This window comes from Aphidius gifuensis, linkage group LG3 (genome assembly GCF_014905175.1).
Source record: "Aphidius gifuensis isolate YNYX2018 linkage group LG3, ASM1490517v1, whole genome shotgun sequence".
In the NCBI taxonomy this organism is placed as follows: domain Eukaryota; kingdom Metazoa; phylum Arthropoda; class Insecta; order Hymenoptera; family Braconidae; genus Aphidius; species Aphidius gifuensis.
The window spans coordinates 4146680-4164878 of NC_057790.1; the positions used below are offsets into that span (position 1 = coordinate 4146680).

Genomic DNA, 18199 nt, shown 5'->3' on the forward strand with positions numbered 1-18199 from the left:
TGAATATTCACTAGATAATAGCTTTATCTGTTGTTGTCAAAACGAATATTTGATAATTTATGACATTTAAAACAAACAAGATAAATATTTTTATCAAGCTACAGTTATAAAAAAAAAATTATTTCCATTTAAAAATTATCTCAGTCATTTTAAAACTCTACAAAATACTTTGATTCAGTCGAATAAAAATAAGAAGATTAATTATCATTATACAATGTATATTACACTGTATATTTTAACTATATACTTGGTTATTTGTAATCGTGGTAAAATTAATTATTTCTAAAAAAAAAAAATCAATAAATATAACAATGGAAATAATTGTTTACAAGAAATTTTACATCAATAATTTTATAAATAATATTAATTCGAGTTAAATTTTTAAAATACTATTTAAACAAATATTATAATTAATTATCTAAAAATTGATTAAATAAGATCGTTTTATAAATATTTTAAAAAATCTTATATATTTTTTTATTTTAGTTGGATATGGGAAAGTACCAGATAAAATTGTTGGAGGTGAAATTTGTTCATATCGAGAAATGCGTTCCGTTGTTTCGATTCAAAGTCATTCAGATCATGTATGTAGTGGAAACATGATCAGTGGGTATCATGTCATTACAACTGCCAGTTGTGTTATGCATGAACATTTTGTTATATATGGAAATTTAGCTGTTTTGTCTGGTACCCATGATTTACGTGGTGGAAATCGTGCTAATTATATACGAACTACAAACGTTGAATTTGTTATAATACATCCAGAATATGATCCAAAAAATTTTTGGATCAATGATATATCAATACTCAAAGTATATAATACATATTTTTGATAATAAATATTATAAATATAATATTTATACATATGAATATTTATTTTATTTACAGCTGGAAAAAAAAATAAGTTCAAATTTTGCTCATAAACCAATTGACATACGAAAAAATAATTTTTTACAATCAAGAATGTTTGTTGCTGGATGGGGTGGAACTTTTCCAAATGATGAGCCTTCAAATTTATTAAAAAAAATTGAAGTTTTCAACCTACAAAAAAAGAGATGTCAGAAGTATTATGGGCAATTTGGTTTTGATTATGGAATACAACAATGTGCATTAACAGAAAATCCATCAACGGCATATGTTACTATGGTAATTAATGATACATTTTTTTTTTATCATGATAGTATCTTTGTTATTGACTTTTCTTATATAAATAATTTTTTTTCATAAGGAAATTTAAATTTTTTGCATTATATGTTAGAGATGATTAATTATAAATGTTAGAATTTTTTAAATTTATAAAAATTGACTTGCTTTATAATTTTTGAATTATAAAAAACAAATTGTTTTAATTGAAATTTTTTTACTCCAACTACTGCTGAAATACTTTCTTGTATTGATTTATTTTTTTTAATTTTTAATTAAAGGGTGATAGTGGCAGTCCAGTGGCATCACGTAGGACTCTTTTTGGCATTGTCTCACTGATTCCAGTAGAAAACGATGAACCATTTGTATATACAAATATGAACTTTTATGGGGATTGGATTCATGAAAGAGTTATGAACTATTGATTAAATAAAAACCGTTCAATTAATTTTCTTAAAATAATTAAAATATATGTATAATTCATGTTTGTATCATTTAATTTATTTCGCTTCAACGAAAAAAATAAATTACGTATGACATTTACGAAATATTTTACTGAGTTTTGCATGTGTTTGTTTAATAATATTTGATTTAAGAATATTTAATCTTGTATCAACAATGATACCAGTAAATTATCAAAAATTACAAAGATATGTAGTTGAGGCTATGCTAATCAAGCTAACAAAATAACACGTGTATTTTTTATTTATTTTTTGTATAATATAGAATTATAAAATTAAAATTTACTGGAATTTTGAGAAAGAAAGTTTTTTTTTAATAATATACATACATATAAAAAGTTTATCAATTTTTTGAGCTTCTAGATTTTTTTCTATATTCCAAATTTCAAATCGATATTTAAACTTTTAACCAATGCCTAATAAATTGTTTAGCAATAATTTTTTAAATTTTTATGTTATAACAAATATTTGATAAGTAAATAGACAAGATAGATATGCTTATCAAGACAAAGTTGATAAACTTGGTTATATATTAAAAAATCACCTCAAAATTAATTTCAATAGTCGACAAAGAGGTTTGAAAAAGTATCAAGATAAACGTCATGAATATGACAACATTTATTTTACTTATATACTTGGTCATTTGCAGTAATGGTAAAATTAATTTTTATTAAAGATAAAAAAACCCTTTTGTTTATAAATTTATAAATATAAAAAAATAGAATAAGTTTATAAATTTAATTGTTTTTTTTTTTTTTTTATCCAAGCTTATTTTTGAGATTTTTTTTTCAGTTGTAAATGCAAAAATACCAGACGCAGTTGTTGGAGGTAAAATATGTTCGTCACAAGAAATACGTCATATTGTTTCAATTCAAAGTAATTCAATTCATATATGTGGTGGTAGTATAATTAGTAAGTATCACATTCTTACATCTGCAAGTTGTATTTCTTTTCCTGATCAAGCTGGACATAGAAATTTAGTTTTGTATGGAAACTTGGCTATTTTATCTGGTACCCATGATTTATATGATACAAGTGATGTTCATAGAAGAGTTTACAATGTGGCACTTGTTATCATTCATCCTGAATATAATCCAAGAAAATTTTGGATTAATGATATCGCAATACTTAAGGTAAATATTAAATTCTATATTTCTATACTATCAGTGTTTTTTTTAATATATATTTTTTTTAATTACAATACTTTTAGCTAACTGAATCAATAGATTTACAAAATACTCGTCGAAGTGTTTTATTACCAAATGATTTATATTATAAAAAAGAATTGATGATTGCTGGATGGGGAGGAGGCAGCCTGTCAACTGGCTTTCAACTTGAACAACATCTTCGAAAAATTACTGCTGATCGATTATCACGTAGTGATTGTGATGTTTTTTATGGTAGATTTGGTGGTGTTCATGGAAATCAACGTTGTGCATTAACAAATAATGTATACATGGAATTCCTTACTCTGGTATAATTATTATTATTAATATTATTCAAATTATCATTTGAATTATTGATTTAATTAAAAAGTTTTTGTATTTTTATTTTCATTCAAAAGGGTGATGGTGGAAGTCCTTTAATGACACGTACAAGTTTTATTGGAATTGTTTCATTAATATCAGTGTTAAAAAATGAACCAATTATATATACAGAAGTTTATCCATATAATAATTGGATCCAACAAATGGAATCTACTTGGTGAACTTATTTTTTTTCTTCTTTTAATAATTTACTGTTTCTTATAAAATTTATAATTATGTTAATTGTTTACATATATGTTAATTTTTCTTTCTATTTATATATAAATTGATTGTTAAAATTAAAATTTAATTATTTTCAGTATGTGTAATTAATTTAACTTAATTAATAATTAACGATATTTAAAACAATGTATTAATAAGATTTTTTTTAATGCAAAAAAAGCAACGTAAAAAATCAGCTAGTTTTATTTCACATATACTCTCAGTGAAAATATTTTTTTGCATAAAAAAAAAATATAGAATGAAATAAGAAAAAAAAGTTTCTTCGAGTTTTGCTATTTGCCTCAATCCACTATGAATTTTCTACTCTTATGTTGACATTGCTTTTAGTATATTCGTCGACAGAATATTTCATGATCAATGCATAATTTATATATTATACAATGACGTAACACACACACACCATACAACTACCTTAAATTTTAAATTTGTCACTGTTATAGTTTCTGATAATAAAACTTTTAAATTATTTACAAACTTAATAGATAATATATATTTAATGAATTTAAATAAACACTGTAATATATAATTGATAAATTATTTTATTTTCAAGTTCAATTAATATTTTAATTTCATCAATGTATATATTAATTCATAATTAATGCAGTTTTATTAAATTATAAATTAATAAAATTTAATTATTTATCTAAAACAGTATTTAAAAAAAACTCAGATTTTTCTTGGTAATAATAATAATTCTTATCAATTATTCTGATTACAAGTTTGAATTTTATGTCATGTTGAAATATTAATTTATCAAGAGCCAAGATTATAAACTTTTTTTCTAAAAGTTTAACAAAACTTTTTATATGAAATTTTTATGATGAACCAAAAAAAAAAAAAAAACAAGTAAAGGTCATTCAATTGTACATTTCTTATTAAGAAAGAAATAAAAAGTGTAATTTTATTCAAACATTATTTCAAGTTGTATTATTATAAAAGAATAGAACAGTAAGATATAAAAAAAAATAAAATAAAATAACTCTTAGCATAGCGAAAGTCCTTCTAGAGGTTGACCCAAGTCAAGACTATTTGTCACCCTAATTGTTCTCCATTATACTTAACTCTATTTTTTTTTTTAAGGTTAACTATTCTTCATCTAGGCATTGTTTTCAAGCCCGCTTTCAAAATATATTGCTTTTTTTTTTTTTATAAATAACAACATACTGAAATATACACGTCCAAGACGTTAATTAAAGGTAAATCATAAATAACGAGAATAAATTATATACAAGTCAAAATAAAAGTAGCATATATCTATTTTTTTTTTCCACAATATTTGTTTGTCACATCGAGTTTTTTTATCATTTGTTTATATAAATATAAATCCAGGGATTTTATTGTGATCCATGTTGAAAATATATAGATAAGAACCACAATCCTTAAATCCAAGAGTATTTCTTTTATTTTTATTTTTTTATGTTTATCGATTTGAATCGTTTTTTATTTTTTTTTTGAACATGGAATATTTGTCAAAGTAAATAGCTAATTTTTCAAAACATTGGAATAATTTTAAACTTGACTGTTATTATTATTTTTTAACTGATAAGAAATATGTTTAGATTTATCATGAAAAAAAAAAAAAAATATATCAGTTTGATAGAATATATAACGATTACTTTAAATGTAATTTTTTTTTTTTTTCCTTTTTCAACATATACTAGTAAGAATTTAACAAAAAAAAATATATATCTATATTTAAAATTACAAAGTACTTTTGACTTGTAAATGTATATACTTTAGAAAAAAAAAAAATTCACAAAGGTTGATTTGTAACTTGGTAAACGAATCACTTAATCATGATCGTTTCTCAAATGAAATATATGGATTTTGCAGTAGTACTATTTGATTCTCATGTCCTATTAATTGCCTCTTTCGTTTTTATCGTAATTGGTACAGGGAAAAGAAAAATAAATAAATAAAAAATAAAAATAACCAAGTGAGCGATAGAGAGCTAGTTACCCTACTAGCCTTGATTCTCTTGTTGGTGGCCCAGCAATTGTAATTCATTCGGGAAATCAGAGCAATTCGGAGAAGCTATTCGACCATGCATTCGACTATGGCTTCACACGGTGATTAATAATTGGAAATGCTGTTCAAGTTGATCATACTCTTTTATTTTTATTTTTTTTTCTCATTTGTGTGCTTGTTTTTTTTTTTTTAACCCTACACAAATTATCTTCTTGAAAATACAATTAGTTTAACGGTTTGCTACAGATAATTTATCATTTATTGTTTACTTTTTTATAAATATTTGAAAAAATTATACAATACTGGCTAATTTAGTAGTTAGATGGCTTTAAATTATTTTTGAATATTAAAATTATTAATAAATAAATTCCTTTTATATAATATAAATTTTTTTGAGTAATCAATCATGTATATTTTTTAATAAAAAAAAAACAATAACTTTTAGTCAATAAAGTTTTACAAATTAAAGCATTAAATTTTATTTTATACTATAATAATAATGATATGATTTTCAATAATATCTAAGAATCAATATCAATAAACTCAAAATTTTTAGAAATTAGATTATAATCCCTGGCACCTGTAAATACCAATTGGATAATATTGTGTGGATAAAACAAGTACAATTAACTTTGAGAATAAACTAAAATATTGAATGCATGTAATTGAAAATACAACATAGGCTTTAAGCAAAATAATGTGAACATTGGCAACAATACTCTAATGATATAACTAAAAGCGATCATTAACAATTGAACTAAAAACCTCATTATAATTTACAGTAAGTACTTCTAATTATAAAATTTTTAAGCATCATTGTAACACATTGTGATATAAATTTTCCATATCATAATATAATAATCCATGTATTATGTAATTTATTGTTAAGAATATAAACAATGCTAGATAATACCCTTTTATTTATATATTGAATAATCAATTGGAAATAAAACAAAAAATCATTAACAAGTATTATTCAACAAGCAAACAACGAAATAAATAAAAAATTTGATTAATCATCAAAAATTTTTATTTATTATTATTCATAAATGAACAAAAAAAAATTAATAATAAATTAAAATATTAATTTAGTTAATTTTTCAGAATGAATTCTTTTAAACATATAAATAATTGAAAAAAAAAAAAGCTTTATTTGTTTTATTTTTAATTATTGTAAACTTCAATTGTTAAGTTTTATTTAGTTGATTAAATTTGAAATATTTAGTTTTATTATTTGAAATTGTTCATTCAACATTTGAGTGAATGATTTTATGTTATTCATTGAAAACATATAACGTCGATGAAAGAGCTTCTTTATTGAATTAGACAATTGTAATTTATCTCTTTGATATAAATGTTGAAACGAGTTGAGACTTGTTTATATCTTTGTTTCGTTTTTGTATTCTGATATTTTAAACAATGTACGAGAAATATATATATACATGGACATTACAATAATGCACATCACTAGCATTTTACTAATAGACTCATTTGCAACTCGTTGCAAAATAAAAAAAAATAAAATTTAATTTATCCATTAATACATGTATCCCTTTTTTCCTGCAGTTACAATAAAAAATACTTTATTTCTTTTTAAATAATCCTTTTTTATTTTTTGTTTTTCAATTTTATTACTTGTTTTATTTTATTTTTAATCTAGTATTTGAAAATAAAATAAAAACAATTTACTTGTGTATAATGGAGTGGTCCATTAAAAACCTGTATAACTCTCATCATCACACTTTATTTTTTATTCAAATCTTTTATCTATCGTGGTTTTTTAAATTCATGTGATGCATTTGATAATGATTCTTCGAGAGACGACATCGAAAGGACGATCGAAGTTGTAACGAGGAAGGCGTTTTTCACACCAGAAAAATTCTATTTTTTTTTTTTTTTTTATTTCCCTACAAGGCATGCTCAAATGTACTCTATACTAATGGAACAAAATAAATTCATTTTTTATTTTTTTTAAAACTCGTATGATATATTTTGGTCAGTGTTTTAGTATCCACCTGAGGGCTTGAATAATAAATTTTTTTAAAAACGTTCTAATTATTCTAATTGAAAAAAAAAAAATGAAAATTTTTTATGCAATTATTGTAATTGCTTCATTAATTTTGGATGTAAAATTAATCATGAATTTTCCTATTGATATACGTATGTACCGAATTATTGAGTTCAAAAAATAATTAATAAAAACTATTTATTATTTTATATGATATTGATTAAAATATAAACGAAAATTTATTGTTTTATAATTAAAAGAAAATAAATATAATTTATCTAAAATTTTTTCCCCATTTGTTTTTTCATTATTTGAATATTTTTTTTTTGTAAACCTTCAAGTAATTTAATAGTATATAAGATAAAATTGAATTATAAAGTATTTAAATTATGCTAAATTTATATTGAATTATAAACTTTCTAATTTGTAGAATAATTTGAGTATTCAAATGCAGATTAAAAATGAAAATATTATTTTACGGGTTGTAATGTATTACAGAGTTAAATTTGACTGGCATTGTAAGAGATACTTTTTTTTACCACACATTTGTATAGTAGTCACTTGAGGATACAGTGGTGAAAGCTTTTGTTGATATCCGACAAACTTTTTGTCCCTCGGGTGAAAGAAAAGAACGATTATATACTCGATATCATGCCATACTTTAAATAAATATTTTATTATCAAATTTTTTGTTGTTTAATAAATTAATAAAAATAATTAACTCTATTATTTTATGATATATGAATAAATTGTATTTCAGTCTATTATTTCAAAATATTCAGTTACATTGTGAATATGTTAAAATTAATTAGCTTTGTTATACACATAATTTGAATTCAATTATTCGAAATACTTTTGTTTATTATACATAATTAATGTATGTATTAATAACCGCATGATTAAACAAATAATTATTTATTAAAATATAATAAAACAAATGTTTTAAAATCAAAATTTCAATTTAAAAAAAATTTTCGTTGATTTTATGCTTTGTTGAACTGAAGAACCCTTATTTTGTGATTTTTAAAAAGCTCAAGATTCAACAATTCACTTTACAACCACCACATAGAAGTAAGTATGAAAAAAAATTATTTTTTTTTAAATTTAAGTATTTCTTGAAAAAAAAATGTTACTTCAACCATATATTTGAAAAGATTCGGACCTATAGTGAATGTTTCAAGATATTGAAGAGTCTTAAATTCAAAAAAAAAAAAAAAAAGAAAATAAAAGACTTAAAAATGTAACTTAACAATAACACAAATATTTTTAACTCGACAAATTAAAAGAATTTACTAAAAATGTCTTTGTTATGTTTTATAAGTGAAAAAATAATAAGTATTTCATTGCAAAATTGATATTTTAATTCTTCAATGAAAATTTAAAAATAAAAAATAATTAAAAAACTTAAATTCTTTATATTAAAAAAAAATTTTTAATTGTAGAAATAATTTTAAGTAATAAAGATCCAATGAAGGACGAGTACGGTAGTAAACCGCTTTTGTTCACATTACCTATTATCCATTATTATAAAAGAAAAAAAGTTATTTTTTTTAATAATCATCTTATTACTTTGCGGTTAAAATATGACTTTAAAAAAAAAATAAAAAAAAAAGTCAAATTACTTGTTAAACAATATATTTTTTTTTTCATTTTGTAAAATAATTTATTGTAAATTTTTTTTTTCTCGACAAAATAGAGTTAACATAAAATCTTTATTTGAATAAAATTTTTTTTTTTAAATATTTATTGTCACTAAAGAATTAAAAAAAAAAATCTATTGAAAAAAATAAATCAATAAATAAATAAAAATACAAAAACGTATATAAAGTAATAAAAGTGTCTTGTAAAGCTTTCAACAGAGAATACATCGAAGTAATCTAATAATAGTAAAAAGTCTTTCTGAATTTTTTTTTTTTATTTTTTTATTTTGCGTATGTCGTATGAACCATTGAAAAATCAGATGTATGTCTTTGATAAAAAATACAGGTGTATGGATCGAGGTCTAAATGTCGTAGTTTCTTGTTTGAATTTTCAATATTCTTCGTTCGTGTACTCTGTTTACGTCCGTATCCTCTTGAATATTGAATTCCTCGATTTTATCTGATACCAATGAAATTCCAGAAAAATACAGAAGTCGAGAAAAAGCTCAAATAACTAAACAGCCAAGTTAAATTTCTCAACTCTTTCTCTCAGAGCTTGATAAAATTGAACGAGGATTTTTTTTTTATTTATTTTTTTTCAATGAAAATATTTATTGATTCAAATATTTATAAAAAAATTTTTTTCATAGATATCTTGTTCTATTTTATTTTGTATTCTGTCATATATTTTTAGAAAATATTCTCTTAGACGTCTCAAAATACTATTGAAATATATATAACAAAAAACCGATATTGAATTATTTGATTTATTTTTTTCAATCCAAAAACCATAAAAATAAATGAAATTTTTTTCAATAATTTATCAAAGATATTTCAGTAATCAAATCGTTGATTTTATATTTTTTTTTTATATTAAATATAATATAAATTCTGTTGTAGAATTTTTTGAAATATTTGCAGAAGAGTTTTGAATTTTTGAAAATCGAAAAACTTTTTTCCACCTCGATTTGATAGTCCCCAGTTGAAATTGTTGAAAAAGTTGAAGAAGAAGAAGTTATTTTTTTTTCCAGTCACGTACGTCAGATAATTTTCACAAGTCGTACACACATATAAACATTTAAATTATATGGTTCAATGATAAGGATCAAGTTGAATCGAGTGCGAAAAACCATAAAAACCAAGTCGAAAAGTAAAAAAAAGAAAATGAAGACGATTTATTTTGTATTTTTCTCACGATTCAATTCATACTATCCTGTGGGAAAACTAAAAAAAAAAAAAAGAAGACTTCTTACATGACAGAATGAAATAATTTAATCTTCAAAGTCATGAAATGTCTTTTTAAATATGAAAAAAAAAAATAAAACTAATAAAATATAAAATAATAAAATACAATTCACTCGATATTGAAACTTTTTTTTTTTGTTTTCTCCTCATTTTTATTAAAAATTCTTTTTTTTTTATTATATATATTTGTCTTTGGTTTTTATTAGGTCGCATCAAATGTATATTTTTAGCACTCAATTCACTGTCATTCTCAGTCTGATATTATAAAATAAAATTGCTATGGAACTCGTTACATAAACGATATTCCATTGGGACATTTTTAGAAGGAGCAAAGTGTTCATACCCACGAGTATTATAATTTTTTTTCTTTTTTTATGATACGATTTACAAGCAACTCGATTCTTACACTTTTTGCAATCTCATAGTTGAATAACATCATACAACGTGTTAGTAGATTTCGATAAAAATAAGAAAAAACTTGAAATATTCAATTTAAAACTAAAAAATTTGCAAATTTCATTACATTTATTCATTAATTTATTTACTCTTATAATAAAAAAAAGTAATAATAATAATAGCTATATTTCAATTACTTATAAATTTTTCTATAATATCAATATTAATAATTTTAAAATGATGAAATTAAAAATATATATATTAATCTTTTAATAACTTTTTATTTCGTAATCTCATATATTTAGAAGATGAAATATATATCTTTACCAGCAAACGATGCAAAAAGCTAACTTATTTTGATGATTATAGTGGAAAAAAAAAATAGAAAAAAATTACTACAAATCCATTCAATTTAATCCCCATGTCTCAATTAGATTCAATGGATTTACCTCCGACCTTTTCAAAATCGAAGGATTAGCTTTCCCTATTTCTATCAAGAACTTGTTGAAATAAATTGTCTGACAATCAATAGACGGAAAAGATGATCAGCTTCATATATTTGCCCGAAGAGTTTCCCATACATTTGTAGAAAAAAATATAATATAACCAAAAAATAAAAAAAATAAAATTGTTATCTTGGATAATCTTTTTTTTTTTTTAAAAAAAACTTATAGATAATAATAAGTTTAATAATATAATATTATAAAACTCAATATTATACTTTGCTGTTGTAACTTGTAAGAGGATATATAAATTTTCAAGTTGCGGTGGATCAACTTATTCGAGCCCACGAGTTTTATTTTCATATATAAATTTAAGTATTGATGCATTATCTCAGTGATGATATACATATTCAAAGCATAAAGTCATGATTTATAAAATGACACTATGAATCAGCATCAAGTCACAACGACCAAGTAACTTTGATATAAAAATTTAATTTTTAAAGTTTTACTATTTTATGTGTATACATTTAAAAAATACGACAAAGTCAATTCCATACATGTTTTTTATAAAAAAATAAAAATAAATATGAATACTCATTTCCCAAAGGAAAAATAATTCTTGAAGAATATTTTCATTCAATATGAAAGATTTAATGTAAAACAGAGATGTATTGCTTTTAGAGTTACTTTTGTTAAAACCCACAGAGACATGCATATATTTTTAAGAAAATAAAAATAAAAAACAGAACATGTTCTTTCCACTTGGTGAGACTCAAACGCAACTTCAACAAGCTGTCTTGTCTGGCTATATGCAACACACAACTTTACCACAATCACCCTTGGGACATTCTTTGTTCTGTTCAACCATCAGATAAAGAACCAAATAAAACTTTTAAAATGATAAAATAAATTATTATTGTATGTTATATAATGGATATTATTTTTTTAAAAAAACTAAATTATTTTATATATACAAAGTTGAATGATTCATTTATTTTTTTTATTTAATACGCAGTAGAATTTTTTGATTTTTTATTCATAAGAATCAAAAGATTCTTGACATATTTGTATTTAATGAAAATCCCATGTTTATATAGAAAAAAAAAGCATTGAGTATGTTGTAAAATTTTTTTTGAAAGATAGAAAAACAAATAAATAAATATTTGCCTGAAAAATTCAAAAAATTGATGTTTATTTTATCGAAATGAATAACTGTAAAATATTATGTGTATTTTTTAAATATATAATAGTAATTTTTAATAAATATACATTGTTGTTTATTCGGTAAAATAAAACAAGAAGTGACTCACAAAATGACATTAGTGTTTTAGGTATATGTTAACTGTCTCTGACAGGCAAGTCTAAAATACTTGCTTGGGTAACTCCCATCTACACGTAACTATTTGACAATATGATTTATGTATATACAGAGGAGAAGAAACGATAGGATATTTGCATGTCTATAGTAGATGACAATGCTAGGGATAAATCGATAAATTTGTGCAAGTTGTTTTGTGTTTGTACAATGGATTTGGCAAAAAGATAACTGTATTAGAATCCAAGAGAAATATAGAGTTATAAAAAATTAAAAAACAAGATAATTATATACATAGCCTTGCCATATGGTGTTAATTATTTTCATAACAACATTTTATATAATTAAAAATATTTCAGAGTTATAATTTACATTCTTCAACATTTTATTTGCATATTACTGTGCTGATATAATTTTTATGATGATAAATTTTAATTTAAATAATAACAAATGTTTTGATGGTTTTTTTTTCTGTTATTCAACAGGATCATTTTTTAAATGATTTGAACGTTCAGTTTTTGTTTGGGATATTTTTTTTTAAATATAACACACTCAAATCTGGATGATTATATATTGTTTTATTATTTGTAAATATTTTTAAAGCTAATTTTAAATAAACAACTAAAGTTCTTGTGGTTAATGTTGAGATATAATATTTAATAACATGCTTGTATTATTATTTTAATTAAAAATATACTTCATTTTTTTTTTAAAGGTCAATTCATGCTACGATGACTGTTTAATTTATTTTTCATTAATTATTTTGTTTTGATAAAATTTAATGTATTAATTTGAATCATTTTATTGATGTTAGTAATATCTCATTTTAATTTTGTTTTTCAATCTTTATATTAATTTTTCTTTTAATATTTTATTTTTATACTGAGTTTTTTTATTATTATGAATATTTATTTTGAGTGTTCATTTGAGGGATTTAATTGATTTATCAATCCAATCAATATTTGTATATGTGAAGAAGTGAAATTGTTAGTTGAAATCCTTTTAACGTTATTATCCATTACTCAACTAGTCCAGTTTCATTGATCATACTGGATAAAACGTGACACAGAAAAATTTATCAGCACATTTGAAGTTTTGTTTTGAAAATGAAAACAAATGACTTGCTATTACTCAAACTTTATTTTTCAATATTTTTTAAATGCACTATTTTATTTATTTTTTTTTTTTCGTTATTTTATTCATCATTTTTAATAGTTTTTTTATTTTTATTTATGTTACTTTGTCAAATGCATCCTTCAATATTTATTTTGATAAATTTACATTTTTTTTTATTTACAATACTTTTTGAGTTATAAAAAACTATTTTCCATATGTTGAACAAAAAAAAAATAAGTAAATAAATCTAAACGAGAAAATAGATAGACATAAAAAGATAAATGAGAAAAGTGTGTTACTTTTTTGAGATGAGTTTATAAGGTGTAGAAAAAAAAATAGAATAGTCCAATATTTATACGAAAATTTTTAACTGAGTTTTTTTTTTCATTTACAATATCACTCGGTAAAAGTAAATAAAAAAAACATTAAAATTTTATAAATTTATTTAAACCAAAAGAATGACAAATTTGATAATGTTCATTTTAATGTACTACTTCATTAAGTAAGTTTCTTAATTAATTAAAATTTTCTAACCAGTTAATTTTAAATTTTAATTAAGTATGAAAACACAAATAAAGTTTTTATTATTTTTACTTTTTTATTATCTAGTAAATCTGTGGGTTTAATATAAATACAACTCATAAAATTTATTTTTTTATGATACCATCTTGGTCAGTACATCAACTATCTCTCTTGTATATTTTTTTTTTTACCACTTCACATGTACTCATTTTCATTTTCATCCAATATAAATGGTACTTTATAACCCTCATGGGTAAAATAAAAATAACCAAATCGATAATCATAAAAACTAGACAATTTCAGACAATTTGAAGGCCAAATAAAATTTATGAACTGGTCAATATTCAACCTCTGTCAAATACCAAAAAAGAAATTTCATATTATTTCATTTTTTTTTATTTTTATCATTTATTATTCTTTGTTATTATAATATGTATGGGAATAAGTTAATCAAGTATTCCAATCTATCATGAAATAATGTCAGTCTTATAAAAATTGATTTGTAATATAATTAATGGATTGTAAATTTTGATTTTTATATTTTTCTTTTGCAACTGAATATTTATTATTCAGATTAATATGAAAAACGTTAAAATAAATTAAATGAAATCAAACAGATTTATTTCCATTATATTAAAAATTTTAAAAATAAAATTATTATGTTCCAGTGAAAGAACTCAATTTAAAAAAGAAATATTTAAAAAAATAAAAAAAAAAAAACATTAATTATCCTTTTTTTTCTTTTAAAAAGTTTTATAATTATTCAAAATTTTAATTTGATCAACTTTCGAAGAATTATTATTTGTAAAATAGTTTTAAAAAATTCTCTTTAAATTTGTATGTATTTAAAAATTAAAAAAACAAAAATATTAAAATTACTTACCGGTAATCAGTACTTTCGCCAAGCTGCCTAACTGCAATTGGAAATTCACTTGGTCCATGTGCCTTGAGTAGCTCTTGCAATCTTACAAGACCCTCGTTATTTTCGTAAATTATTGTGAAGCTTTTCCAACCCCAAGCTTTTACAAGATCCACGTAAGCCTGTAATGAAAATTATTAAAAAATATGAAATTAGAAATTTACTATATATAATCACTTATATTTACAATTAAATTTTTCATAATTATAAGTCATATTTTATGTGAATTTAAAAGAAAAGATAATAATAAAAGAATTTTTATTTTTTACATAATGGATTTATAGGGTATTCAACAAGTATAATTTAAATTTTTTTTTTTTTTTCTTTTTCTTTCTATTATTTGGTAAATTTAATTTTTTTCCGATAATATTGTTATGGATTTTTCATGGTAAATATATAAAAGCAGTACCTTTTAACGGGAAAATGCTTTTTTTTTTTTTTTTTTGTTGGTCCACACCCAAGATAAGGTCTTCAATAGAAGGCTTTCCACAATCGACTGACCTTGTGCTTTTTTTATTTTTATTTTTTCTTATTGAATATATATATGAGAGTATGTATTGTATTTTTATTTTATTTATTTTCTTAGCTTCTTAGCTTCCATCATCGTAAAAACAAGATACAAGTTTTAGGGATTGAAAAAAATAAAAAGGGTTCTTTCATGAACTGGAAAGAATAACAAGCTTGAACGTTACTCAACTATTTTTTGCTTTTAGTAATCTTTCAAGTTTTCAGATTCTAGTATCTTGATGTTAAAGTATTATCAGTAAACAAGTTAGATCATACCTGAGCGATTAAGAAAACTTTTCTTTTGTTATTATATTTATATACTTTTTTTTTATTTTATTTTTAAAACAAAATAAAGATCCAAGAATTACAAGGTCCAGATTTCTTGTTTTTTATTTAACCTTTCTCATAAACTTAAAGCCACTTTGTTATATTTACTTTTTTCATAATTTCATTTTATTTTTATTTAATTTTAGTTTCAATTTTAAAGCATCAAGTTCAACTATTAACTCGCTACTCAAAAAGATTTCACGTAGACAAGGTATACTGTTTTATATATATTTTTTTGAATTTATTAGTGGATGCTATGGAAGATGTGTGTTGCAATTTTCTGCAATTATCAGATAATATTTTATTATCTTATTTTAAATTTGCAAGCTACGTTCATAAGCCAAAAAGATATGTCAAACACAAGACAGTGTCAGACTTGTTAATGGTCAATTTGTCTTGTGCTTTATTCTACATGTCATTATTAATTTAAAAAAAAAAAAAATTACATCATCAAGTTACACACTGTTAATGATAAAAATTTAAAATATACAATTTTGATTGTTAAAAATTTAGAGAGACATACTATATATCTATATTTTCTCTGCGTGACAAGCATATAAAATTAAATGTGTTAAAAAAAATAGACATATACATGAGAGACAAGATTTTGCGGTCAATGTAAATTGCGGAGAAATATTTCACTCTATATCCAACAAAGCACACAAATGTTTTTTTTTTTTTTCATTCTCTTCATCATTTCTCACCTCATACCTTCCTTTCTTTAGTGTTTCTCTCAACCCAACAGCCACCAAAACCATTCTACAAACTAGTAGGTGTCATGGGGTAGTTTCCTCCCTTACTTGTTCCCATTTCCAACTTGCTTTTATCATGCCATTGGTGAATTTCAAATACGGGACCTCAAGCTCCTCTTTCTCTCTTATTTTCTATGTAACTTTTTTATCTCTGTTACTTTTTAGTTATACATTCTCGTTGGGCAAAGTATAATTTATCATTGTTGCACTGTGTTATCCATGGAATTCACGTATGTGATTCAATGTATCACACCTATATTATATTACACACATATATATGTATATTAACTTATATATATAAATGTGTATAATATATAAACTGTATTATATTTTATCTATATGTTCACGATCACAAAAGTTGAGGTAACTTTATATACCATGAATGGTAATGGTACATTCAAACACTGAAACATTCAGCAATTTCATTGAGGATATTTTGTGTTTCCTTTCTTATTTTATATAAATCAAATACCTCAAAATTAAAGACTCTATTTTAACCACATAAATTTGTAATTTCTTTTTTTAATTAATAAGTTATTTTTAAGTTTTTTTTTTGCTTAATAATTTTAATGATTCAATGATTTAAAAATATACAAAATTTTCTGATTTTTTTGACTAGTATTACTATTTTATTTCGATTCACTTTAGTTTTCATCACGTACTATCGTTAAACCAATCTGTCTTGATTTTCTTATTTATTTTATATATATTTTATTTTTAGATTTTTTTGCTTGAAAAAATATATTGAGGAAACACTTGAAAGCACTTGTACTTCTATCACTTGCAAAATAAATTAACTGTACAAATAAAATAGTTCTGTTTTAGAGTTTCAAGTATTTTTTTCTTTTTTTTTTTTTCATTGTTATTTCACGATAAGACGTTGATTTTATTTTTTAAACAGAAGAATTTAACGGGACTCTTATAAATGTTGGAATATTTTTTTTTTAAATGATTTTTTTTAACAGTGGAATTTAATTATTAAATAACAAAATTTTTTAAATATTTGAAATAGTTATTTTTTTTTTTTTAATTTACAGGGTGGAATTTTAATTGAAATTTACTATGTAAATTTATGATAATAATACAATAAATAAATTATCATTATAATTGGAAAATGTCAAGAATGATTGACAAGTTATTAAATAAATTTTTAGTTGACTATGAAACATGACAGATTGTTTCCATGACCAGGCTGTCTATATTATCTTCACACGATGGATTATATTTTCACTGTTTAAAGTGACATTTATCCAGTCTGTTTTAATGACAATATCAAATTAATAGTTAATATTTTATATATAAATAAAAAATATTAGTCAATCTTTTTCAAGTTCTGTCAATATTTCATTTGTAGAATTAAAAAAAAAAAATAGCAAGTCATTAAAAGATTAAAAAAATTTATCAATAAAATTAAAAATAATTCTAGCTGTTTTATTAACTTTTATAAAAAAAAAAATTCAATGACATTAATTATTTAAAAATACATCAATTGAATATCGTTTTTTTAAAAAAAAAAACAAAATAAATTTATCATTTCAAAAAATAATAAATTAAATAAAAATATAATAAAGCACAATTTTTTGTTCATCAATTAAAAAACAAAAAACATATTAAATTTTACAAATAATTGAAAACTAATTAATTAATAAAATAAAATAACTTAAT

The 18199-nt window shown here is 22.0% G+C and overlaps 2 protein-coding genes across 12 annotated transcripts in view; one reads left to right on the top strand and one right to left on the bottom strand.

The window, feature by feature from the left end:
• The window catches only part of LOC122851548 (glutamate receptor ionotropic, kainate 2), a 92354-nt gene that overhangs the window by 21849 nt on the left and 52306 nt on the right, over positions 1–18199 (bottom strand). For all 11 annotated transcript variants that reach the window (XM_044150848.1, XM_044150847.1, XM_044150842.1 and 8 more), the window contains exon 5: positions 14913–15070. In XM_044150848.1, the coding sequence (XP_044006783.1) occupies positions 14913–15070 (158 nt within the window). The remainder of the gene's footprint in view (positions 1–14912; positions 15071–18199) is intronic.
• LOC122851551 (venom serine protease 34-like) lies at positions 157–1573 on the top strand. The gene is made up of 4 exons (XM_044150853.1): positions 157–266; positions 487–812; positions 889–1146; positions 1425–1573. The coding sequence occupies exons 1-4, from the start codon at positions 215–217 to the stop codon at positions 1566–1568; spliced, it is 780 nt and encodes a 259-aa protein (XP_044006788.1). The 5' UTR covers positions 157–214; the 3' UTR covers positions 1569–1573.